At 46.2% G+C, this 26,182-nt stretch overlaps 1 protein-coding gene and 2 long non-coding RNA genes across 7 annotated transcripts in view; 2 read left to right on the forward strand and 1 right to left on the reverse strand.

Moving 5' to 3' along the window:
• Positions 1-3,119: 3,119 nt before the first annotated feature.
• On the forward strand, positions 3,120-9,385 carry LOC138068403 (uncharacterized). The gene is made up of 3 exons (XR_011143206.1): positions 3,120-3,757; positions 4,616-4,694; positions 6,532-9,385. It is a non-coding gene; the product is annotated as an uncharacterized lncRNA (long non-coding RNA).
• A 6,786-nt stretch (positions 9,386-16,171) lies between these two features.
• LOC104146359 (uncharacterized) lies at positions 16,172-19,700 on the reverse strand. Of its 4 annotated transcripts, XR_011143304.1 has the most exons (5): positions 19,506-19,695; positions 19,174-19,273; positions 18,283-18,528; positions 17,568-17,938; positions 16,172-16,574 (listed from the first exon to the last, which is right to left on the reverse strand). It is a non-coding gene; the product is annotated as an uncharacterized lncRNA (long non-coding RNA). The 4 variants fall into 4 exon arrangements; XR_011143305.1 differs by having other exon boundaries at positions 16,172-16,539; positions 17,568-18,528; positions 19,506-19,700; XR_011143303.1 differs by having other exon boundaries at positions 16,172-16,569; positions 17,568-18,528; positions 19,506-19,699.
• Positions 18,959-26,182, forward strand: part of TSHZ3 (teashirt zinc finger homeobox 3) — a 66,299-nt gene continuing 59,075 nt past the window's right edge. Inside the window, exons 1-2 of one of the 2 annotated variants that reach the window (XM_068956056.1) lie at positions 18,959-19,445; positions 20,818-21,085. In XM_068956056.1, coding sequence (XP_068812157.1) covers positions 21,046-21,085 — 40 coding nt within the window. In that variant the 5' untranslated portion in view covers positions 18,959-19,445; positions 20,818-21,045. Of the gene's footprint in view, positions 19,446-20,814; positions 21,086-26,182 lie in introns of both variants that reach the window. The other variant, XM_068956055.1, reaches the window with a different exon arrangement.

Raw genomic sequence — 26,182 nt, forward strand, 5'->3', positions numbered from 1 at the left:
CTTCTGGTCTGGTTCTGGAGGAGGGAGTCCCCAGAAAAAGCTGCTGCCTTAGTGTGTGAGAGTCCTTCCCTTTAACAGAAATGCATCACAACTACAGGCACCAACGAAAAGGGCTATTCGTTCAGCCTCTGTTTTCCTTTAAACGCTGTGAAAACAGGAGTATCGGAACTGATACAACAGTTATTGTGCAGTCCACCTTCACATAAAGGTACTTAGGAATATGGGACTGGAGAGCACCACCTGAACCTTGAGGCTCTGTTTCCTAAGCTGCCGGCAGCGGTGGCATCAACAGAGCATGCAGAACCGGCCTGCGAGAAAGGCCATCACGATGCGCCGAGAAACAGAGCAAGAGAAGTAACGGAGCTAGGGAACATCCCACCCTGGATGGAGGAGTGCGACCGAGAACTTCTGAGCGCTGCTTTCTTACATAAGCGGTAAAACACTGTGGTAGGTGTTTGTACAGTGGTCACCAGGGTTTGGAAGGGGTTGCGTGTGGGTAGGGTAGAAGGGAAATGTTTTGAGGAAACTGGGCAGCTCTACAATTCACTGCTTAATTTTTATCTGGTTTAGAATATTTCTAAAGGTAAAAAATACACAGCAGTGCCCTCTTGCTAGAAAAGGCTCTCTCTATTTCTTGCTACTGAAACTTCCTGATTTAGCAGGTATAATGGGAGTCCCACGCGTTCCCTAGTCCCCAGGGCTGCCCAGCTTGCTGGCTAACTCACAGCTAAGCACAGACCTGTGCTCAGCTTTCTGCCCTCCTCCTTTCCTGAATTAATATTTCTACTCTGCACTTCTGCAAAGATGAGCTGAAAGAGGTGTAGACAGGTGTAGTGACATCTGCCTGAGTCTGCAGAAGCCTGGAACAAGAGGTATACTGCTCAAAACCAAAGATGATAACCTGTGTCACGCTGAAAACGCTCACTGTGGTACAGCTTAAAATGGACGGGGTTCCAAGTAAAAATAAGCTTTGCTTGGCTTGCTGTGGAGATGGCTCCATTGATGGTGTATATGTGTGTATATATATATATTCAGTTAAAAGAGAAGGGTTGAAGTTGTGTTTCAGAGGCTCTCCCCTGGCGGCCCAGGCACAGCCCCGCGGTGGGTGTAAAGGTCTCGTGGTGGCACGGCCGAGGGTGCAGCCGGCGTCCCAGCCTCGCTCCCTCGCTGCAGAGTTCGTCCGTCTTGAAAAGGCCTCGCAGAAACATTCCCCGGTGGCATGAGGGATACGCTGGGCTCTCCGCAGCTACGGACTGAAACCTGGCTTGTGCCTCAGAGGTACGCTGTTACTGTCCCGCGGTGGTTCTTCTGCCGTTATCTCCAGTAATTTTCCTACCCTGCTTCTGGTTTGTTTCTTTCTGCTCAGCAGGGGGTGGTTTTGATCTTTTCCTTTGTTGCTATTAATTTCCTCTTAACTAGTATCTACCACATTCACATAGCGTACGCTACCAAGCTATTAAAATAGTTTTCAAGTATATTTAAACCCTCCCCCATTCTAAAACAGTAACAAAAGGCTTTTACTAAATAAATACATAAAGCAACTCTCGGATCATGCAACGAGGAAACCAAATATAGAGCTAAAGTTCCCAGAACTTGGGAGGACAAAGGAGCAGTTTATTAAAGAGCCTTTTCCTCACACTCAGCGCTCTGATAGTCCTTAGAGGAAATAATAAATCATTCTCTTTCTTGCTCTTCTCTAGGTTTCTTTTGTTGTTTATCATAAAAAAGAAAAAAGAAAAAAGAGAAGTGTAAGTCCTACTTACAAGGCAGCTTCCTTGATGTTGCTCATAGTCCAACCAATGGACAAGAGCGTATGTATAGGAAAGGGAGATGAGCAATTCACCCTGGAAAGGAATTAAAAACAAAAGTGGAAGTTCTTTGTAAGAAGAAGAGTGGTGGGGTTTATAGCTGCATGCTTTCACTAATGACTTTGCAAACATTTAGTCAGAGATAACCTAGAAATCCAGTTGCACTTTATTTAATATTCAGATAAGGACCATTCACCTGCTGTTAAGCTACAACATCGACAATCATTCTTTGAATACTGATAATTATATGAAGCAGACTCCCCTAGAGGCTGATAGTCTAGTCTGGATTCACCTGGAATACAAAGATGAATAATATTGCATATTACATGCACCCAAGTAGTTGCAATTTATAGAAATGTCCATTTATGCTCTTGAAAAAAAGATGTATATTTCCCGAGGGGTACGGTGTACGGTGATAAAAACCTATGTGTGGGACCGCTTGCACTGTAGCTCCTAGTGTGCCTGTTGTTGCTTAATTAATAAACAAATAGCTAGTTATGTTTAGCCGGATATCTCACTAGCGCCATAAAAGAGAAAGTGTTCAAGAAGAATTTTGTGCGGCTCGCCGTAAGGACGGGTTCGGAGACACGCGAAACGAGTACTGGAAGCGGCGTCTGGGCGGCTCAGCGCGGGGACGCACATATCTTTTTTAAGAGCTGAGCAGCGATATGAATCTGCTCCTTCCCTCCTCCTTCTCCCCTCAGGTGCCTTGTCCTTGCTCTCCCCTCTCGTTTGCTGATGGCTGGTAACACCTTACCTCCGCCAGGGAAGCAACCGGGAAGCTTGCTCCTTCCTCGCAAGGCGGAGGGTATAATTAGAACAACACACCTGCTCGGTCCTCCAGCGGCTCGGTGAGTCTACAGCCATGTCAGAATCCATGCTGTGAGGGTAATTTGATCATCTCACTTACTTTTTTCATATACTTTATATGAATAAACCACCAGAACAAGCCTCCGTTGAGTAGATTCAGTTTAATCTCACAAATTTGTGTCAACTCTTTGTTGCTGAAAGAATTTCATCATTTGATCTCATGGTTACACTTTAGTAGGCTTTAGTACATATTTTATTTCACTCTCCAGAATATAAAATTCCATTTTGTGTCAAAATCATCTTTTTATTATTATCTATTTATATTTCAGTGATACTTACAGGCTTCAACTGAGATCAGGGTCTCGGTGAACCAGACAATACAGAAACATGCAGTTAAAGGATTCTTGTCCCAGAAGCCTGATAACCTCAGCGACGGCTGGGAGACAGGAAATATTGCCCCCATTTCCTAGGTGGGAAACCCAAGCTCCGAGTGTCTTTCCACACAACATAATGCAGCATCGTGCAGAGCTATTTAAGAGAGAGATCAGAAAAAGCTACAGAGTCCAGGATCTATGCAAAATCAGGGTGAATTTAGACCCTAGTCTATTGGCAGGCATCGAGAGAGGTGCAGATAAGTTACAGATGTGTGCTGATACCGTTCGCACAAGGCGCACCTCGTGGCTGCCTCACTGGCCTCTCTGCTTGTTTCCCACGGCTCCACACTTTGGAAGCAGAAGTCACCATGTTCTGGTGACGCCTTCTCAGGCTCGGAAGAGTTACTCTACCACCGCTCTCTCCAGCGCTTGCACAAAAAGACCTCTAGCCCTGCGATGCCACAGCTGTGTCAAACCTCTCTGCCTGCAGCAGCTTCCAGGCTCAGCAGAGATACAGCAAGGGTCTGGCAGGTTCTCCTTCCTCACATCTAGGGGATAATGCCAGCTTTTTGTCCTTGACCAGAGCTTGGGGGTCTCCTGCAGCAGACTACTTTTTCTTGTTTAATCTGCTCCTCCCGGAAGACCTTGTAAAATCCTGGGGAAACAGTAGCCAACAGAGAGCATTCACTTAAGACCAAGCAGCAGAGCAGCACTTTGGTATTCCCTGAAGACACAAGAGAAATCCCCAGGAACCAAGTGGAAATGGTAAGTTGACAGTCTTCCTTTCAGAGACAAATAAAGACAGGAGGGGTGAGTGCAGGAAACAAGGCAGTGGGCAGCGGTTTGTAGAGGTAAGCATTTGTGTCCTCGAAAAAAACTGCAGGGTCCTGCAAGCTTTTGCAGAGCAGCCTGCTGAACTGGGTTTGCAAACCCCTGTGACCTGAACTCTTTGCCATCCTGACCGCTCCTCTGTAACACTGCCTAGTGACTAAGACCCAGTTCCGACTAATTGTTAAGGATCAGATAACAGGAAAATATTTCTGTTTGACAGTCTACTATTTTTCAATTGTTCCTCTGTTACATATCTAAGTAAACATTTGTTCCACTTATCATTTCTGAGCAAAAGACATGAATCATTTGACTAGTAAAACCACAACGACAGCTGTTGCTTATTAGAAACAGTCATCTTGTTCAAGGGCCTGCTATGGAAGGGTTCTTCAGGAAACTGTTTTTGCTTTTAGTGCTTTACAGTGCAATGGAATGAAAGTTGCAGAAATTAAGGCATTTTTATTACACTTACTACTTTAATTTCACTTATGTGATTGGCAAAACACACAGACACGCGCACACATACATGGAGTAATCATTGCAGCTGCACTAGAAGCCCCTAAGAAAGAGGAAAATACTAATTTAGGAATACTTATAATACAATAATACTTAGCTTCTTTGACTTTGTGAAGTTTATATGTCTCTCTATAATACAGGTCAAACAGAACTGGATCTAAGGGTCCTTTTGCAAATAAGTTATATGTTTTGGGTCTGAGATTTTGGTGTTGGATAAAATATTTGTAACCATTAATATGTGTATCCCACAAATATTTTTCACCGTTCATGTTTCTCCAGGTCTCAGGAACAAATTCATTCTGGTTTCGCGCAATCCTTGGAAGCTGGTCATCAGCAGTCACTACTGCATTACTTTCAGGTAAAGCTTCCCCAACCCATGCTAAAAGAAAAAACAAATCAGCTTTAAAAGCATAATCAGGGTGGAAGAACCAGGAGGGCAACTCTACCTAGCTGGAATAAGATACTTTTTAAATGAGTGGAAACAAAACAGAGAAGAAACACTGGGCCATGAAGAGTTCAAGAACAAATAAGTGAAACTGAGGCAGGCTAGGCATAGAGAATTTTTCCTTTCTAGGATGCTGGTTCAAAGGTGTTGCAGAGCATAAGGGCCAAACATCTGCTTGCTTCTGTGACCCATATGAAAGAAGACTGTATTAAACAGAAGCCTTAACGGCTAGGCATTTTATCAGACAAACTCACTGGAAGGATATGCCCTGTATGATGCCCTTATTGTCAGCTTTGAAGGGAGAAGCCAAAGACTAAATGAGCATAGAGACTGCGCTGGTCCCAGCAGAGCCGGGGGAGGGACGCCAGCAGGGCAAGGCAGAGATGCTACCCCGGTGTCTGCTCTGCAGTTAAGCAGGAGCACGTGTGCCTTTGTGGCTGTTGCTTGAATACCTTTCAAAAACACTAAATTCACTTGCAAGCGTTGAAGAAGAAAGAGTAAAAATAGAAAACCATGAATTGTTGGATGATGGCAAAAGAAAACAAAAGCAGAACAGAAAACCAGTGGGGAGAAGCCCATAACTGAGGAGGCAAAGCTTAGGTTTATTAGTTAGAAATCTGCAAAACTGACACCCATTCATTGATAGTATTCAGCTAGGTTTCTAAAGATCATATCCTGCCCTTCATTCACCCTCACAGCCGTCACTGATGGGAGTCAGCACTTTGCTGCAGCTGGGTATTTATAAGTCATTTGTTCTGTGTAACATGCCTGTTCTGACTAATCTTAGTCAAGTAAGTAGCCCATCCTCATGTGTCAGCCCACCGAAGTCAAATGTGCTATTAGCATAAGTGATGATTACTTATCTGCGTGAGGTCTGGTGGGGTTGGGTCTTTCAGCATCAGTATACTTGACATGGCAGTCTTTCTATTATAATTTAATAAAATAGGGCCCAATTCAGTTCAGAGGTGCCTTGGGGAATAAGCTGGACTTTGATGGCACTTAGGCCTTTGGCTGGACCCCTACATACTGTGAATTTCATTGAGTGAATACTAATTACTCAGAGGGTTTTTATTAAATTATAAACTCAGTTCTTCGCCGTTACTCGGAGCGTGGTGACGCCACGAGCACTTGAGCACGTCGGTGTAAATCTTAGCACACGCAGAAGAAAAATCTGATAGGGCTGGTTTTCCTGGTTAAAAACAGGGATTGCAGAAATGTCATTAACACATACATAGCACAGAGACCGTGCACATGTCGATGGGTAAATTTCACTCTACAAAAATACTATGCACTAAAAAACGGACAGTATAAGGTAGTGGAACAAACTAAATCTTGCAGCTGCGCTGAAACGGAAATCTCTCACAGGCAGGTAGGTGGAAAAGGCTTAATCCAAAACTCTGTGAAGTCAGTGCGAATCGTTCCATTGATTTTGATGAGCTCCGAATTGGGCCCTTCCTGAACAAGCATGCTTAGGCACCCGTGACCCGTCTGAGCCCTGGACGACTGTGTACAGCAACACACTTGGAATAGGGTGTGTAAAATGAATCAGTTACCTGTAATCAACTGCTTGGTCCTTGGCGAAGGACTCAATCCGTTCATTTTCTATGCCATGCGCCTCTCCCAAGGAGGAGCTCCTAATCGCTGCGTGGGTAAATCACTGAAAGACATCACTCATGCTAAACACGTGATTTTAAAGGGTTACTTGTATTTCTAACAGCTGATTATCTCCCTCCGTTTGTATTTTTCATAGCTTTTTCCTCTTCACCTGATTTCTGAGCAGCTGCTAGCCTCAGAGCAGCTCTCGTATGCTGAACCCTCAGTTTAAAATCCTACGGACTCGCATGCTGTTTTCATCTTTCATGGACGCTGCAGCACTTCCTTTGTGGCTTTTGTGGCTACCTCCTTAATTCATAGCTTTCCTGATTCCCAGAATGTATTGGACAGAGGAAAAATTTGGATGATAATTTCCTAATCAGCTAGTTCCTATCTTTGCTCTTTGTTAAATACAACCTGCTGTAATTGCAGAGTGCATGCTATGTGACTCAAAAAAGCTTTAAAAAATATAATATTAATAGATATTTGAAAAAGTCTCAATCGGTAGCAGAAAAAATATTGTCCAGCTGTTAAATTCGGAAGGTTTAGCACTGCAGAACACAAATTATGGAGTCATTCTAATATTTGATCCATACCTTTGCTTGCTGTTTGTATTAAAACAGTTTGTTGTGGATATGCCTATTTCACTTTCATCTTTCCAAACAGGTGTTTGTGGAAAATTTTACTATTAATTATTATATAAACTATTTGCCAAAATATATACATTAAAAGCAAATATGCAGTCAGTCCCGTAAAATCCCATGTATAAAGCACATTTTACACAGTGCATCACTCAGACTTTTATTATGAAAGCAAATTGAAAGATTGAAATCTGCATATTAAATGGCAAGTAGGTCCTAGCTAAATTAACAATAAAGAATCTTCACCGTCAATATTAATGAAACACTACTATAAAAACATTATTTTTATATATATCTGGACAGCATAAGGTTTTTTCATGTTAGACATAAAATCAACTTCAGGCATTTTTAGGGTCTTGATCCCTTTGGTTTCTAATGCCCTAATATAGCCTAAGACTTAAGAACATGCCTAACTTCAGCCTGCTGTGAAATTAAACAGCTTCAGAAATAACTTGCTTAATCAATTTTTAAAAGATTTCAAAATCTTTACATGTCAACCATTATGTCTAAAATAAGCATTATTTATTTGCTAGTCTTCCAAGGACTTGATATTTCCTCATTTTCTTACTAGTGTGGCAGTTTAGCCGGTAGAAGTCCTCCCACTGGAGTAGCACAGAAAAATTCATTTGATTCCATTGGATAATAGTTGATTTCATTATCATATTATAGAAAATAAAGAATACAATTTCAAATTATTTTGCCTGCAGTCCACACACTAACCATGTAAATGGCAGTATGCGGAAAACATGACTACCTCATAAAACATTAACTTCCTGCAAGGATTTTCTTGAACTGGTTTCCGAAGAATCCTCTGTTTGGCATCTTTCCTGTACGAAATTTCTCGAGGTAACTGCGTTATGTGTATGTATAACATGCCAAAGGAAACTTTCACTGGACTCTTTCTTTCTGCTACCATATGTGACTACAGTACATTGTGCTTTAAAGAGCTGCCTGAAAGCAAAACTCTATACAAGTATAATGTTCTATAGGCACGCATTAGAAGACAACCATTAACGGAAAGTGAAATACCGTTCTCTTTGTCTTGCTGTTGAATGACAAAGGTCACATCTAATGATAATCTGAATATTCTGCCAACAGTTGATGATTTTCTCCCCCGCCTAAATAAATAAATAAATAAATGCTTCCATCTCCCAGAGCAAATACACTGTAAGTCTATAGAAGACAAATTAGGAATGCGTTATTCTCAGTGAAAAAAGTCTCCATGAGAGCTATAATTTTTTTTTTTTTAGTGCACAGAATAACATAAATCAAAAGAAGCAATAGTCTACCTTGTGTTTTGACTACTTTGACCCTCTTCAACCCCTGCCAATTTTTATCTCATTTTTGTTTAACTTTGTACATCAGAGTTTAATTTTAAACCTGGTCCTGAAGACAGTGATGTATAGGGTACATCAAGTATAGCTTAAATTACCCTCTCCCCAGTGATTTGAAGTTGAGGGGAGGGTCTTAGTCCACAGCAGGGTGGGAAAGAGAAATGGTCAGATGTTGCCCTTTGAACCTGACCACCCTCAGCTACAGAAACATTTAAGCCAGAACATCATTTATTGATTTTATTATATTTTAGGCTCTCTTAAAACTGTTGGTGAAGTTTGCTGTATATTAATTTTTGACATGCGCATATAAAATAAAAATATGGGTTGAGCAAAAACTATAAATACAGACAACACTGCCCAATAAACTTACATCCTTTCACGTATAGGTTTCTGTTTCAGCTGATCACTCCTAGCAGCCTGTCTCTGAAAATAAACGTTACCCCTCTGATAAGCTAACCAATTTTAAGATTAAAGCTGCATTTGAGGATTAAAGTTTTGCTTATTTGATTATTTGGGGGTCTTGTAGCACAGAAGATAAATATTAATAAAATGTTAAAGTCCAATTCCGCTCACTTTACTCATGTGAGCAGTTTAAACAACGAGGCGGACCGGTTTACGCAGGATTTGGCCCCGGCCCTCGGCACTGACTGCTCTGTTTTCCCAGTCCGCTAAGAGCAAGTCTCCCGTGAAATGTTACATGTTCTCACGTAACTCACGACCCCGCTGCTGCCACGGGAAACTCGCCCTGACGGGGAGCTCGGAAAACTCGCCAGCCAATTATATACCACAGAGCTCTGCCCGTCTTTTTATCGAGGAGACTGAAAACCGCAAGAAGCGCTCTGCAAGAGACCACAAAGTGGGTTTGGCACCTGCGTCTCCTCGGAGCCGAAGTTTCGGCGCGCGGTTATCGCCTGGCCTGCTGACCCCGCGAGAGCGCCGCTGACCTTGTCTTACACGCAGGAGTCTATTGCTACGACTCCCCCGAGAGCGCAAACCAGCTGCAAACTGCTGCAATGATTAACCCTTATGTGTTGGAGATGTAACAGCAAGTCATGGTAATAAAGCTTTCACTGCATAACAGATCTCTTGCTTTGTAAATTGTTGCTCTTATCAGCTGCACTCTAGGATGTTATCCCTTTGCTGTGGAGCGTGACTGCTGTGTTGTTCACTGGAAAGGCTACTAGATCTATAAAGTCTGTGATATTTATTCGGTTGCTTCGGAGACTAATACAGGGAATACGTTTCGTCTAAAATGAACAGGTAGTGTGTTTTTACATCAGAAAAAAAAAAAGGACAAAATAACATGAAATACTCATACATATGAAACATAGTATATTAATTAAAATCCAGAATGCCTATAGCAAACTTGAGTCCGGGAAAGCAGATTTGCTCTAAGAGAGCTGCACTGTTCCATTGAGTCCGGAATCCTGTTTGTGGAAGTAATTTATACCTAATGTTTTGTAAAAATGCAAACCCTTCAAGCCTGTAATGTACCTGGGCAATTACAGCGTTCACTTTTATGGCTGGAAACACAAGGCTCGTAGCAATCAGCCCTTCCCTCCGCCCTAAACATAAGCTGTATACCTCTTGTTTTAGCATGCATTGCTTCAAATATTAGATCTAATTCTATGCTTTCATATTTGCATGGAAATCGAAAGGAGTTTGGAGTGTGTATCAGCCTATGATCAAAACTACAGGCCTGCGACTAGGGCCCTGGCTGTCTCCGAAACGTGATGCCTCTTATCTCAGCACGCTTTGCACCCTCCACCCCTTCCCTTGCCAAATCTACGGCCACATCGAGGCTGTGAAAGAGAAGGTGACCTTAATGTAAGCCGTGGTATGATACGATGCTATCTGCTTTTGTCTGAGAAGAGCCAGAAACCGTATCGCTGAGAGATGGCAGCTCCCGCGTGCATCGCAAGGACTGTTACTTCCCAAAGTCACGATTCCCGAGGGCCCGTCCAGCGTCCCACCAGCCGAGCCCTGGGAGGCGTCCGTGTGCCCCGCCAGGAGGGACCCCGCGCCAGCCTGGAGCTCGTGGCGCAGCCGGCCGCTGCAGCACGCTCCCCACTACAGCAGAAGTCTCCAGCCAGGTATTTTTTGTGTAAGACGTAGGTTTAAATACTTGCTGATTCCTTATGCCACCAGTTTCTGCTTCCAGCAGACGTTAGTCAGTGCTTTGCTGTCTCGTGCTGGAAACCGGGGGCTGGGTTTGCTGGAGGTGGGCTGGGACCCGCTGACTCCACGTTCACACTTGCGGAGCTGGGAGGGACTCCTCGAAGTCAGTGGAGTCAACGCCAGGATTTACTTTCGCCTTGCGGTCTTAAAGGTATCAAGTTTGTATCTTTCTATTTTTGGTATGGAACCTTTTTAAGAAGATAAAACCAACTTCCCAGTTCAGGAATTTATAAAAACAAAACAAAACAAAAACAAAAAAAAACCCCGCTTTGGTGTTAATAGTGGAAAAGTAAATTCAACTTAAGGAAACAAAAATGTTTTCCCTAAAAAACTAAGATGTTCCCAGCTTTGGAAAGGTTATTCAGATATTTCAAAATGTGACTGTCAAAGGCCTTACACTGTATGGAAGTGTAGTAGAGTGATGTCACCTGCTGAGTACGGGTAGAGAGACACATATTGGGAGAAACTTTGTTCGTTTAGTGGTTTGTTCAGCTCGAGAGTGAAAGTGTAGTGACGATGGGTTTCCTTACAGGATTACCTGCTGCTCAGAGGGAGCATGCTACTGCCCCTGAATAAGAGGTAAATCAACACCACTCTGCGGTCTGCGACTCATCCCTTTCTCGTCCCCTTTTGATCACGTTACTTCGGATTGCAGTTAATGAAACAGGCCTGTCTGCAGGAGCAGCGCTCGAGCCTGGCCTTTGTCCGGGCTGTCCGGGGCGTTCCTTGCTCCCCACCACGGATGAGCCCAGTGTGGACTAGCGGTGCTTTGCTGTTCGATATCTAGACCCATCGGCTTAAAAGACACTGTGAATAATGTTCATTATTGCATAAGTTAGGCTAGGCAGGTTTGTTTCTCCCTCATCAGCGCGGGGAGCGCTCGCCTGTTGGGGCGGCAGATGAAAGCAATGAGCTTATCCCTCTGTTCTCCACCTCCCTCTTCCTAGGCAGAGACCTCTTGTTGTTTTAGCAACAACGGCTGTAGTTAAAAAAAATAAAAAGTACTATCAAAAACTCCCAGAGTCCTGCTACAGAAAATTTGGGTATAAAGATGGTGACAAACAGTTAATGACTCTACAACTAGCAGAAATGGGGAGAAGTAGTAAGTTCACTTCCACCCCGACCAGCTCCAGCAGCCCCTGGAAACCCCCCTGTGCTCTCCAGGTGGCCGCTGGGGTCTCCCAGGTGGGGAATATCCGCCCTCCAAAGGGGCCCAAATCAGCAGCCCTGGGGTGCTCCTCCTTCTCTACAAGGCTGGAGGCCCTGTGTGGCTCGCCCCGATGCCTCTTCTTCTGCATCCTGCTCCCAAGGTACTCTTACCCTGATGTGTGATTACTTGAAGGGGAAAAAGAAGCAACAAATTGAGTGGAATTATCTTGAGATTATTTTGTTCTCATGTGGGGCTGCTGTGGGAAGGGAGTATCTAGTCTATTAGCTCCCATTAATATCAAACCTCTACTATTAATAGGATTTGCACATGGAAAGGAAGAGGATTGACCTTTAAATTCATTAAATAAAGCAAATTTTTAAAACAATTTTAGTTAAAAGCATTAGCGTGGTGAAAAATACAAGAACAAATACATAGACATCTGTAGCTGAGTTTTTGTTAACACTAACGAGCAAATTATTGCGGGGAAGATTTGCATCATCGGAATACATATTCCAGCCTCCATACTGATATATGTAATGCACGGTTATCTTGGTATGGCTCCTTTTTCAGAATATATTTTCTTCTTGTAAGATAGCCTCCTTTTAACTCCCTTTGGGGACCCCCTTATAAATGAGGAACAGGTCCTCAAGGGACTGGCCTGGTTAAAAAAGTGTGTTATTAAAAAATATGTATATATTTGAATACTAAGCAACATAATTAGCTCATTTCTTTATTTTTTTATCTTAAAAAAATGTATAGCCAAATCTTAATTAAGCATATTCTCTGGATGTTTGAATTGTGTAAGAATGAGAAAATTCTGCTGTATTTTAGAGGGATTAATTGTATCAATTACAGTTGGATATAGTGAGGTATCACCATGCTGCTCGCAAAGCAACCGCTGCGCCTCACACGAGTGATGCAGGTGACGTTTGCCCGCGTGTCTGGGACCAGGACCTGCCCCGCTGGGGTGCGTTCTCATCCCACGTGTGGGAAGCAGTGTCTGTACCTCCACATCTTTATGTGGAAGTGAACATGAGTTCTCTACATCAACGCTGACTAAATACTCAGATTGAAAATGTTATTGTTCCTAATAATAAATAGTAATTTACAGGTGCTGAAAAGTTTCTACAGCCTTCACAATTACATTAGTAACATTTCTTACCACCATGTTGCTTTTAGAGTCTCATTCTTCAGACACCACCATCTAATGGTTTCTGGCTCTCTGGCTTCACTCTGCTCTTAGTTAGGTCTTCACCCATCTGTGTCTCAGCTTTCTTGCACAGTTCTTTGCCAAGTATTTTGGGATACTCAGGAAAAACTTACGGTAGGTATAAAGTATTATTAATTAGTACTTTGTGCTACTTTGTCAGGCAGCTTGGTCTCTAAATTCAGCTATTTATTCTACTCCTCCTCTGCCTAAGGCCCCTATGAACAGGAAGAGGTGAAACCGTTCAGGTTATTCTTCTCAGAGCTCAGCTCGTGTCATCTGCTGAGTACAGCTCTAAACATCTGAAGTTGGTGAAATTAAATAAAGTGTGAGCATCCTTTGGTCTATAGTTCTCTGCCTTTAAAACAATTACTCATGGTAACCTCAACAATAGTATATTAAGAAAAAAAATCCTCGCAAAAGAATTCAGTGTTAGGATGGAGCTCTGCCTGATATTAGAACAATTATGGAGCAGATGCACCCACTCTGAACAAAGTGACCTTTTCATCAAGTTACAAAACATTAAAGGTTAAGGAATGTTTGAAAGGAAGTTAATACTTTTAAAACATTAGGGAAACTTGCCGTTCTTTCGAGACCTGACCAAAATCTGTGGGGAAACCATAAGAAGACTACTTAGGCACATGCAGTCGCAATTTCAGCAAGTCTTATTTTAGAAGGAGGAGAAGTATTTTACTTCATCTGTTTTATTTTAAAATTAGATATGCTTTTTTAGAGAAGCAATGAGATTTGATAGGAATAAATACCCAATGACGGAAACTTGCTTTAAGGCTGCTTAACTGCAGTTTTTAAGTCATATTTCTTTCTCTCTAGCGCGTACAGATGACATGAGAACAAAGAGCGCGAATCGATGGCAGTGTCAGATTTTCTTAGTTTCCACTGTTTCGTCGGACCTGGACCTGGATGGTGCAAACTCTGGTCACTAGTGAGAGGGGGGAAAAGGGGAACGGGCAGCGCTGCCTCATCCCTTCTCCGCGCCCTAACGAGCACGGACAGAACCGCACAGGAGCGGCCGGCCCGGGGATGCGCCGCTGGCCACGCACCCGCGTGGGAGGAGGCGCGAGCTCCCCGGGCCCCGCGCAGCCCCGAGGCCGCCTCCGCGCCCGGCGGACCCGGCCCGGCCCGGCGGGGCGCGGGCGCGGAGGCAGCCGCCACCCCGACGGCCGCCCCGTGGCGCGGGGGCGGCGGGAGCGCGCTTAGACTCGTGCGCGGGGTCCGGCCTCCCACGTGCATCATAAATTTAATAAAACCTTCCTAACCAGGAGGTGCCGGGCAGGCTGGGCGGGCGCCTCCGCGCAGCCACCGCAGCCTGCCCTAAGCTCAGCCCGCTGGCAGCGCGCCGCGCACGGCCTGCGCGGTTGCACGTCGGGGAGCGAAGAGGTGCGGGAGGCCGGAGCCGGCGCGGAGCCGCCCGGCGCCCCGCAGCGCGCAGGCTGGGCGGGCGCTCCGCGGCGCGGCCTCGCTGGCCGTGATTAATGTGTCGTGGAGGGACCGGTGGCCTCTGCCCGTCCCCTCGCGGAACGGGGCCCGCTGCTCCTCCGCAGCCAGGCAGGGCCAGCTGTAACGTGGTTTTTTTTTTTTTTTCGCTTGGCCGTAGAGTAATTAAGCAGCCTTGAACCTCCCAGCTCTGTACCAGGAGCCACTTAAAGGTGCGTTACTGGCAGATGAATAACTTTTTTTTCTTTTTAAGAGGAACTTGCATATCTTAATGTAAGCACTAGATGCAAATCACTAAAAACAGAAGGGCTGGAAATTAAGTTTCTGTGAAAAGAAAGCTGGATTTTGCTGGGGTTTGTGCTTTATCGAGCTCCGTCTTCTTACATTTTTCCTATTTTTTTAAAAAAAAAGTGTATCTGCGTACAACAAATTCTTTATTGCGTTAAATCTTAGGCGGCCAGCAAAGGAACAGCTGTATTACTTGTGCAACGTAAACTTTCAGGTGATGCAAGAAAGAAAAGGGGAATCCCTTCCCCTTTCCCTAGCTCCTTCAAACGCCTTTCAAATTAATCAGCTCAAAGGATCACTGCCAGTCTTTACAAAGGCGGTTCCCAAAGCTGGAAGCTAGTAAAACTTTGTATAGGTAAAATTAACTAACCCTCTCCTCCTAACACAATAGCTTTTGTTGTCACATATGGTGGAGTTGCAGGATCTGTAACTATTTTTCATAAAAGATTTTTCTGCTGCCCAAGTTAATACCTCACGCTACAGTAGCTCTGAATGGTACTGCTTATTTGCTTCCAAGCGGCGGCCGGTGGTTTCTTCAGAGACCCCTAGATCCCTTTCAAGAAAAAAGTGATAATTCAACGGGGCTGAACTGCGACGGTAGGTCTGACTTCAGCAGAGCCCAGCTCCGGCGAGCGCAGCCCCTGCACGGAGGGAGCGGGCCGGGCCGGGGGGGTCCGGGGGCCGCTGTCCTGGGCCGGCTGCAGCGCCGGGGCCGCGCAGCGCCCGCGGTTCGCGCAGCGCCCCCGCCTCGGGGGGGGCGCCGCGGGGCAGCCCGGCCGGGGGGCCGCGCTCGGCCCTGCGCGGCCCCGCGCCCCTCCGCGGCCGCGGGACGGGCGCCGCGCGCCGCCGCCAGCTGCGCGCCCAGCTGCGCGCCGGGCCGCGGCTGCGGCACGCCGGGCTAGCGCGTCCCCCCCGCCGCCGTGGGGGTTTGGGGGCGGGGTGGGGGGCGCAGGTTACCGTCTGGGGTCAGGCGGGGAACTATTTTCAGATTCACGGAGAAGGAAATCGGTTTAGACAAGATTTCCCAGAGGTTGAAGGGATAGTTCAAAACGGGAAGGCACCGAGCGTTCTGCCACTTGGCCATCGGTTTGTCCTGTGCGCGCTCCGGAACGCCCGCTCCTGCCCGCGGTCACACTACTGTCCCGGCTCTGATTTTCTGGGGCTTATTGTGTGTCAGGACTGTAAAAGTCCTCTGGACAATTTACAGACAAAACATCTGGTTCGTTAAAGCAACGCTACTGGACTAAGACAAACAAACTTTGCTGCTGTGTAAATTCACTTACCCAAACAATTTACATTCAAGCAAAGATTTTAGCCCGAAGAAAAACTTTTATTCATTTGTGTTCAGGAGGTTTGGGAATTCACAGGCATTTTAAAATAATTTTGCTCTAATAAAGTTATGTAGATATTAGAGAATGTCTTTGTTCTCCTCTCAGATTATTACTGCTCTTGTAATGCTTATTGACAGTACTTTGGATTTTGCAAAAGTGAGGCGGCGTTTTTTGCTTGTGGACTGTTTTCTTCTTAAGCAAACTTGTCAGATACCTACTCATCTATTGGACTATCAATGAAAATAGTTTCCTCTTTGTGCTTAGCCCGGAGAAACTCAAGTAGTTTCTGCGCACTTTTTGCCTTTCGATACTGTGGACGAAGCTGTTGGGAGGGAGCGTATGTGCTTCTCCTGCGCACAGGGGAGCGGGCATGTGCCGCCCCGGGGAGAGGGGCGCGTTAATCCGGATCCGGGCGAGACCGCTGGGTCTTGTTTGCAGGGCTGCGCGCTGCTTTCGCGCGCGCTGGGGGCGCCGCGGGGTGCGCAGGGCAGCGCCCCGGGCTCGGCGCGGCCGCCGCCGCCGCCGCCTTCCCCGCCGGGTCCCTCCGCAGGTCGCGCCGCCGCGCTGCTCCCGCTCCCCTCCTGCAACGAACAAGTGGCTGGGCATCAGCACTGTCCTCGGGGAGGAAAAAAAAAAAGAAAAAAAGAGAGAAAAAAAAGGTTAAAGCACGAGGCATGTTAGTTTCCGAGAGGTATTTCCTCTTTCAGCAGCTATTCTAAGTTTAATAAACTTCATTACTGAGCTTCTCGGAGTGTTACCATAACTAGCAGCTAATTTCCATGGTCCTTCTATGTGCTCAGCCTGCCACTGCGCTCGGTGTCAGCACAGGGGCTGCTTAGCAAAGTGTTAGACTTTCCATGTAGGAAAATGAAATGAACTGTGAAAATACACAACAGAGAGGGACACTAACTGGTGCACATAGTTGCAATATAAAACATTCTTAGCTGATGTAAAGTTCAGAAGTGATGGTTATCTAATTATGGGACTTATAAATAATTGGTACCTTGGTTTAAAACTGCCGGGAAGAGCAAGCTCAAAGCTGAGCCTTATGTGCTGAGTCTTTGTAGATGTAGTCTGTACAGTCATCGATTTTATGCATTATGTTTGTAAATGTTACACTTAATAAAATTACGGGTTCTGCCTCTCTGAAATAGACTGTGACCCCAAAAGAAGCTGATGCACATCATGGAATCTGCATTTCAATCTGTAATTTGTCTGATGGAAAGTCTAATAGATTTTTCTTCCTTAAAATTTTTGAAATAGTTAACAGAGAAATTATTCGACAACTTCCTGAGTGTTTTGGCACTAAGTGCTATGAATATTTAACTGTACTGCATGTGTGTGTATATATGCACGTGTATCTGCTGCCGCTCTCCCACACATGCACACGCGCACACACACACACACACACACACACACACACACGCACGACAGTTCTTATTTCTAATTGAACTGAGAAAGGTCCTCCAATTTCTGTTTACGGAAAGTTTGACTCTTTTCATTCAACCCCCCTATTTCAAAATGGTGCATTGTTACAAGCTCATTACCCTCTCCTGCCAGAGCTTGTGGCCCGCCCTCTTAAAAGCAAGGTGAGTGCTTTTAAACAAACCTTCCTATATAGTCGGTGTTGTGCTTTCTCTCACAAATGTTTCTTGTAGTGAAATCGTTTAGCTCCTGAGGTTGCAATCTGCTGGCATCTTCCAAACGTGTGTGCATTTATGCATGAGTGAAAGCTGTGCTAGGGCATCTTCTTTGTTAAAATATACATGTCACTAAATTCATAAATACATGCATATATGTGGCCGAGTATAACTGCAATAGGAAAAATGTACACACGTGAAACTAATCGAAGTCTTTACAGCTGAAGAAAGTAAGAGTAACTGCGAGCCTGCAGACCCGCACTGCACACAGCGCGTTAACCCTTCTCAGGGCTCAGCTTCCCGAGTCCTCGGTGCAGCGGCCAGCGCTCTGAGCCATGCTCTGGGTAGGCAAAGCAGCAAGGTTACATTACATCACGCAGATTATATGTAATATAAAGCTAGTGAAAGATGAGCCGGTATAGAGAGAGGCAGAAAAAAAGAAAACAGAAGAAAACTTCTTGCAACTTCCCAAGCCCCTCAAATTAATGATTGGCCGCTAGAGTATTTTCCCTAGGATGCTCTGTAGCCGACTAGTAAAGGATTAAAATATTTCTTGGCTTAGGAAGGGTCTCGCACACATTTAAGAACAGCCTCTACGAGACTGAAAAAACTAAGCACTTCCTATTACTTTTATTTTGCTATACGTTTTCAGCATACTTTATCAGCGCCTTGTGGAATTCTGACCTGAACTGTTTCAGGTTTTGCTGACCAGGGACAAAGTAGGGCAGGATCTTTTCTGTCTCCCGCAGCTCTGGAGGGCAGCCGCCCGAAGTTTGTTGCAGCCTCACTTTCCGAAGCTCAGGGAAATCCTCCATGTTGCACAGTGTCTCCTGCAGAACTCCATCCGCCTCGCCTAGCAGTCTTTTAAGACCGAAGTTTATGTATTACTCAATCTCTGTGTTTTATTTGATGCAGATTTAGCGATTTCCCCTGAAGAAACAGAGAATGCATCTGGTCTGAGCGCTTAACGCGCTGATCCTACCCATTCCTCCGGTTCGTCTGCGCTGCCTTTGGCTATAACGTATCCTTTAGGATTACGATAAATTATTTAGGTTTTCTATTTCCTAATTTTTAACTAAAGGGGGGGAGGAGGGAGAGAGGAAGAAGGAGTTATTAATTAAAGCCTAGTCCTTCATGTTCTCCACGCCTGTCCAACATTCGTAAATACTTGTGCTGCGGCGGGTCCCCTCCGCGCTGGCGAAGTTGTAGAGCACGTTGGCTGCCCGCGCCGGACCGCAGCCGCGCTGGTGCGCGCCGCGCTGCCGCCGCAGCGGGCGGCCCGGCTGACAGTGACGGATGCGCCGCGGGCGAGACGGGCAGATGTTGGGGCGGACCCGGGGCGGCAGGGCCGCGCAGAGGCGCGCAGGGGCCGCCGAGCCCGCTGCGCGCACACGCGCGCACACAGAGCTTTTTTTTTGGGGGGGGGGGGGACACGGCACGTTTCCGAGTCGTCCCTTAAGTAGATCTGATCGCTCCTTCCGTGATCAGAGGCTGTAACCGTGAGAAGAAACCAGCAAGTATCAATGACACGGAACTGCGCGGGTTTGGCAGCAGAAGCGCCGGTTGACAACTCACCATTTTCTCGTTTGCAAGAAATGTTTCGTTTTCCCCCAACAGTAGCAATTTCCCGGGGACTTTAGGCGACTGCGATTTTTTTTTTCATCCTAAAGATCAGCTTTAAAAAAAAATCAACTAACAATAATAATAATTAAAAAAACCCCACCACTTCTCCACCCTTCATGTAAAGTGTCTGAATTTCCTGCGACTTGAAAAGGAAAGCGAGAGCAAAAGAACGTCAAGTCGGCTTTATAGGATGTGAAGACGCAACAACATCTGCACTTAGTAAGGTATTTGGAATTATCCCAAATCTCGAAGAATGGGGGCGAGCGGAGATTTTTTGATCTTACCGTAAAAGTGAGATCATCCTTATTTTTTTTTTCTTTCCTCCCCGTGAACTTAAAAAAAATATATATATATAAAATATGTATATATTATTTGCTACTGGTTTTTGCCTCACTTCTCCCGAGTAAAGACGGCCCGCGGGACTGGCGGCGGGGCCGGGGCGGCGTGGGGGGCGGCGGGGGCCGGGCCGGGCCCCGCTCCGCGCTGCTCCGCGCCGCTCCGCGCGCGCCGCCCCGGCCCTGCCCGCTGATGCGCGGCACCGCAGCCCAGGACTGCACAATCAAACCCGCAGCGCATCGATCCGCCGGCGCTGGCTGAGCCCGGGGGCTCGGCAATGAACTTGGACCAAAAAAAAAAAAAAGAGAGAAAGAGAGAGAGAAACCAGCACTTAAAAAAAAAAAAAAAAAAGGAAAGGAAAAAAGGCAACCCCGGGAAAGGCAGAAAGCGATCGGCCCCGAAGAGTTCGTGCGCGGCGCGCTGCCCGCCGCAGGCAGCGCGGGGCACCGCGCGGCGGCTCCGCGCCGGGGCCGGGGGGGGGGGGGGGACGGCTCTCCGCGGCGCCCCACGCGCGGCGCAGCGCCGCCGTGGCGCCGGCCAGGTGCGGGGCGCGGCGGCGGCCGGTGGCGCGGTGAGTGGGGCGGGCGGTGGCGCGGGGACGCCCCGCCACGGCCCGACCCGTCCGCTCGCCCCTCAGGGGCCGCCGGCCGCGCTGTCACCTCGCGGGGCCTCCGCGGGGAGAGGGTTAACGCGCGGGCGGCGGCGGGACCCTCGCGGGCTGCCCGCCGGCCGCGGCCCCCTCCTCGGCCGGGGAGGCGCCGCGGCGAAGTTGCGCGGCGGCGGGTGCGTGAGGGGCGGCGGGAGGCGGCGGGGCGGGCGGGGGGAGGGGAGGGGAGGGGGGGCGCCGCCGCCGCCTCCGCGCCCGCCCGGCGGGGCGGCCCCGCGGCTGCGGCGCGAGGCGCAAAGAGTTAAGGCGGCGGCGGCGGCCGGGGAGGGAGGCGGCGGAGCGCGGTGCCCCTCTCGCGCTCTGCGGGCCGGTTTGAGTGACGCTGCGATCGTCTCGCTTCCCTTCAAGCTTCGCCTGTTGCCGCCGCCGCTCCAGCGCCGAGCCGGGGCCGGGGCCGAGCGGAGAGCGCGGAGCCGCCGACTCCCGCCCGGAGCCGCCGTCTGCGCCGCGAGCCCGGATCCCGGGCGGCTGCGGGCGGCGCTGGGGGCACTGCGGGCCCCCCCGGCCCTGCCGCTCGCACACCTCTCCGGGGGGCTCCCCCGCCTCCTTCCTCCGGGGCGATTTGTCAAACTTCCCCCCTCTTCTGCCAGCAGCAGCAGCAGCAGCAGGGCTGTCCTCTCCTCTGTGCCGCCTCCTCCTCCGCCGCCGCCTCCTCCTCCTCCTCCTCCTCGGCATCGTGTGTATGCACAGCAACAAAAAATACATCCCCAGCCCAGCCCTCGCGCCGAGACTGGAGCAGCTCGCCGCATCGCCGGGGCTGAAGCCGCTGCCGGCACCGCCGCGCCCAGGCAGCCCGCCGCCGGCGGCCGCAGGCGCGCAGCATGCCGCGGAGGAAGCAGCAGGCGCCGCGGCGCGCAGCAGGTACGCCCGCCGCCGGTCGCTTCTCCTCCTCCTCGCTCTCCCCCCCCCCCCCCTTTCCCCTCCTGTCTCTTCCTCTCCCGCGGGCAGAGCGAGTCGGTTTGTGCTCGGCTCCCGGCGCTGGGCTCTCTGCAGAGTAACTCTTGGTCTTGGACACCCCGCCGCGCCTTGGGGGATTGGTGGACTTATTTATTTGTTTTCCTTGGGGTTGCAGGGGTGAGGGCCCTTTTCCTACTTTGGTGCCCACTTTGATTTTATCCCTAACTGAGGGGGCAGCCCTGCGGGGAAGCCAGGCGTGGGCGCCTCCGCACACGCTGCATGCCACACGCGTGAGCTGAGTGACCGGAGCCGTGGGGGAAGGAGGCAAATTCTGAGCCTTTCCAGCCCGTACTTTGGCACCTACTTTGGTTCTCTGTCTCTGCTGTTCCTCGTTATTGTCCGTCCCCTTCTCTGACAGACAAATGGTTTGTGAAAGCCAGCGGGGTTTTCCCCCCCCGGTAAAAGAAGACGGCATGTGTGCAGATATACGGTATGCTGTGAATGAGGCGGTAGGGACACAGCGATTTGGAAGGTCTGCAGTGTTACTTGAAGATGCATCCCTAGAACAGACTCCTTTGCCCAACTTTTATCTTTTTCTCTCTTCCCCTTGCACTGCACTGGAGGCATCTCTACTGGACGGACAGACCCACCTAATTGGTCACTTTCTTTAGCAACCTCTTCTGTTAATCCTATTGATTTCTTATTTATGAGCCCAGATGAGAAGCTACAAAGGAAGCCAAAGTTTTTTTCTTAAAAAAAAAAAAAAGTCTGTATATTGTCAAATGACTAGTGAGTATTTCTGATACTCCCTTTACAGTTTCCTCCATTTTTTTAAGAAATACTTTGGAAGGCTTTGTCCTGATGAGGTTTTTTTGTTTGTTTGGCAGATTTGTTTTCCTTATGCCAGAAATGTCAACTCCTGTTAAACTTTAGCAGCATTTTCTGGAAAAGACAAATTGAAAAGAAAACAGTAAAAAAGAAAAAACCACCCCACATTATTTTACAGTAATCCTTAGTTGGGGATATGTGGGCTGGAAAAGGTTTCCTTGGCCTGTTGCCATCCTTGATTTGATGGCTGATTGATCGCCTGTCATCTGGCTGCCTTTGATCTATTCATTCCCGATAAACATCAATAAATCACTTGCCATGGTAACGCCAGACTCAGTGACGTCACGTGCGGCCTGTCAACTCTGTCAGTGCAACTTCAGGGGCTTCTGGCTAGATGTGCCACACAACCACATGGACAAGTATTTTGATAGGCGTAAAGCTCACATAGGTGGAGAAACGGGATCTGTTGTAATTGGGGACAGATGAACTATTTGGGGGGAGCAGTAAGCAGGCAACCATAACTTGCCTATTTAAAAAGGAAGGCTCTGTATTGAGAGGTTGGTTGCAGAAGTTTTCAAGAGACTCCAGCAGTGTTATTGCTAGTGCATTTTCAGTTGTACCTATAGCAACTTCAAAAAGGTAGTTTCGCAACTTGGTAGAGCGTTATCAGAAGATGGGTATTCAAAAATCTGACAGCGCGTTCACGCTATGTGCCAAGTTCTCAAAGTGGCGTGGTTTGAATTTAGTAAACAGCAAGTGATTCAATGAGTACTACAAATTGTAAATAACGACGTTCCCGTTTCCTTCCTTCCCGTCTTTAACATATATGTATTTATTTAGTACTTTTGAAATAGAAAAGTAGCAGTCTTACCTCTATACTAAACAGTTAGAAAGTTTGGAAAGTTTTGAAGTACCAGAGCGATACGATCAGGCAAACAATATTGCAGCCAATACTTCATGATAATATTCTGAAATTCTGGACCATGCCATCAAATAACACTTTCCACAAATTAACTAAAACCGTGAGCTCTTCCTAAGCTGTAGAAAACACTATTCTGTAACATTAATTTAGTTTTGCAGAATCAAACTCTTCCGAGTATTTGACATATTCTTCGAATGAGTGTGCTGTATGTTGGGCTTTACTTAGGCTGGAAGAAAACGTTTCTGCCCTGAACACACACGTTCTGAGGTATCTTTCTCGCTCTCTCTTCCACTCACTGTCTCCCTCCTTTCCAAGTGAATCATCGATGATGTGTGAGCTATCTTTTATATTTGGTAGAAGTGTAATCTCTTTAAACTTTTATCTTTTTGATTATCACATTAAACATTTAGTATCATTGCTTCCCACTGAAATGCTCTTTTATTGGCCACGTTGGAAATGTTGCTTTTTCTAATAGCAGTGTAAGCACAAGAATTTTTTTAACACCTTAGAAACAGCTAAGAAATAACAGGTTAGTTAAGAAATATTCATTACAAAAACTTGACTGCAGGACTAATAGGAGATGGAAGAATGGTTTTGCTCTATCAAAATGACCCGTCAAAACGACTTTGTTTCATATTTGATTTAATTGTCTCTCTCCTGACAGGCACATTCATCAATAGCTTAATGGTCAATCAGAAGTTGGCAGAGTGAGTGCTTTCATTCTTTCCCATACACTAGCTTTGGCTTTACTTTATCAAAATGCCTCTGCCTAATGGATATGGGGGATGTAGAATGACTGAAGGGCTACTTATTTGAGAAGAGTGAAAAAAACAAGAACATTTGTGCTGTTGATAAGTGCATGAAGATAAATAAGTGAGCTGTATGAGGGGTTTTATTTTAAGACAGAAGAAACTTGCAATTTTTTTTCTTCTTTTTGGCTTCAGAGCTGTGAGTTATAAGGTTCATGACTGCTTTTGTGGCATACTGAGAGTGATGACAAATTGATTGCTTGGTACTGGGAAAGAAAAAAAGGTGGTGGTGGGGGGAGAATTAAAGATGTCTGCTGATTGGTAACTCAGGAAATCCAGTCCCCAGCAACCTTGAGAATACTCGAGAATTTTTTTTCTCCAAACTGAAAGGTCCGCTCAGCCATAAAAAAAGAAAAGTTGTTTTGCCAGCTTCATTAGTGTTCACCTAATTAGCTGTAAACCTGATGGATTCCTGACAGCTTTAATGATTGGAGATGACAAGCTCCACGCAGTGTCATCCAGCAGAATTAGGTTTGCAGCTAGTTTGATGTAATCAAGTTGATATTACACAGTCCTGGTTGCCTTTAGTTGTGCATTAACTCAATTTTCTGCTGCAGGTGACAAATGGGCTTTGGTACCTGGATAATCATGTCATAGGAATTAGGGCCCTTTTAATGGTCTGGAGTAGAATAACAACAACAAAGAACTCTCAGCAGCACAGAGCTCGCAGACATAACAGACAGGTGCACAAATTCTTTATGTCTAGCCCAAGTGTTAACACCACACTGTAGAAGACTAAAGCTGTCTCTAAGAATCAAGAATCTGTAAAAATGATAATTTCAGTTTGTTTGTTTCAAGACTCAGGTGAATATCGTAGATAAATTTGGGGGGGAAAAGGCAGAGATCACAGTATGGGGATTTTTTATTTTTATTTTTTATTCTTCACCTGTGAAAGCAAGAAGATGATCAGAATTACAATTGGTGCTCCAGACTTCTGTCCTTTTAAGTCAGAAGGAAGAAAATATTTATTGTTTAGAGGTTACTGTCTAGGAAAGCTAAGGTACTGTATTAATAAGGGGCCAGTCTTGTTCATGCAAACAATAATTATCTATCCTTAAATTATAGCTTTCACTGAAAGCTTTTTTAGAAACATGTCTATTTAAAAGATCAAGAAAATGTACTTCTTATTGACAGAAACAACTTAATACATGTTCTGTATATAAAGCTCTTCTGAGGAGGGATTGGAAACTAATTATTTACTTTTTTTTTTTTTTAAAATATATTATTCAATGAAACAATTATTGTTTCTTAGGCCCAGAGAATGACACTGAGTTTTCAGCCCTCTGGAAAAACAAACAAACTTGGGGCCATGGTTGTGATGGGAGTTTTTTTGTTTTATTTTTTTTCCTCCTTCTGTATAGTATGGCTTAAACCGTGGCGGTAGCTGCGTACTTTCTAGGCTCTTCGCAACTTCAGTGCGTGCATTTAAAAGATGCACATAGTCAGTGTGAATAGTGAAATGCATCAAATTGTTTTTTCAGAGCCCTGGATCACTTCTGCTTTTTACTTTTTCCTTCAGCGCTCTTTGTAGTTGATCAGCACCCCCGAAACGAGGCCGGGAGCGTGCTGTAGAAGTGCAGATGCAAGATGGCACGCAGGTTGTTCCGCCAGGATTCCAGCCAGCTGCGAGTGCAGGAAGTTGAACGCTTTCTTTAATTTATGGCAATTGCTCCCAACTACATACATACCCCAAAAGTAAATGTAGCGATAAAGTAGGCTACCTATAAAGGTACTTGCAGTGTCAGCCCTTGCTATGTTATTTGCCTCCAAACCTGCCACATATTTCTCTGTTGGACAGAGATTCTTCCTAGCAGCAAGCTGACAAAATGATTAGTTATGGCTGTCCTCTGCTTTTTTTTCGGCAAAGTGTGAGGAACAATGCAAAAAAAAAAAGAAAAAGGAGCATAAATATAAAAAGGCCTGATAGATTCCACTGAATATCTGCCTGGAAAACAGAATTTTCCAGAATCAGCTGCCATTTCTCCCATTAGCTTGACAGCTGTCAATTAGAGCTTCAGTGCTCTCCTGGGCCACAGTTTATTGCGTGCGGTTGATGTTGTCATTTTGTTCTCGGTTTTGCCTTGAGCACTATCATGAGCAGGAGTGAAATAGTCAATAACTGATGTATCAGCAGTTATTTCTTAAATTGGCTTACAAGTCTGCATTTTTCCTCTTTTTACTAAAGATTGTTTTGTAAAGTGATTAGAATGAATTGTGACTGCTGCAGGGTTATGGGAAATGCAGTGAAGCTGGGGTGAGTTAGCAGGATTAGAGTGGCTCCTTTTTGTCAGTGCTGTTTTCAGGATTAGTGGGAACTGTGTAGAAAAGATCACCTTCAGGGTGAAGTGCGTGGTAAATTTTTAAGTGTGCTGTGTGCACTCTTACGTATGAACACGGTGGTGAATAGTGAATGGACAGAAGAAATTTACCGTAATGTAAAGAAACCTTACATGTTGTCTTTCAGAAGAAGCCTTGTAACTACTAGTTTTACAGTATAATAGT

Source organism: Struthio camelus, chromosome 10, assembly GCF_040807025.1.
Source record: "Struthio camelus isolate bStrCam1 chromosome 10, bStrCam1.hap1, whole genome shotgun sequence".
NCBI classification, from domain to species: domain Eukaryota; kingdom Metazoa; phylum Chordata; class Aves; order Struthioniformes; family Struthionidae; genus Struthio; species Struthio camelus.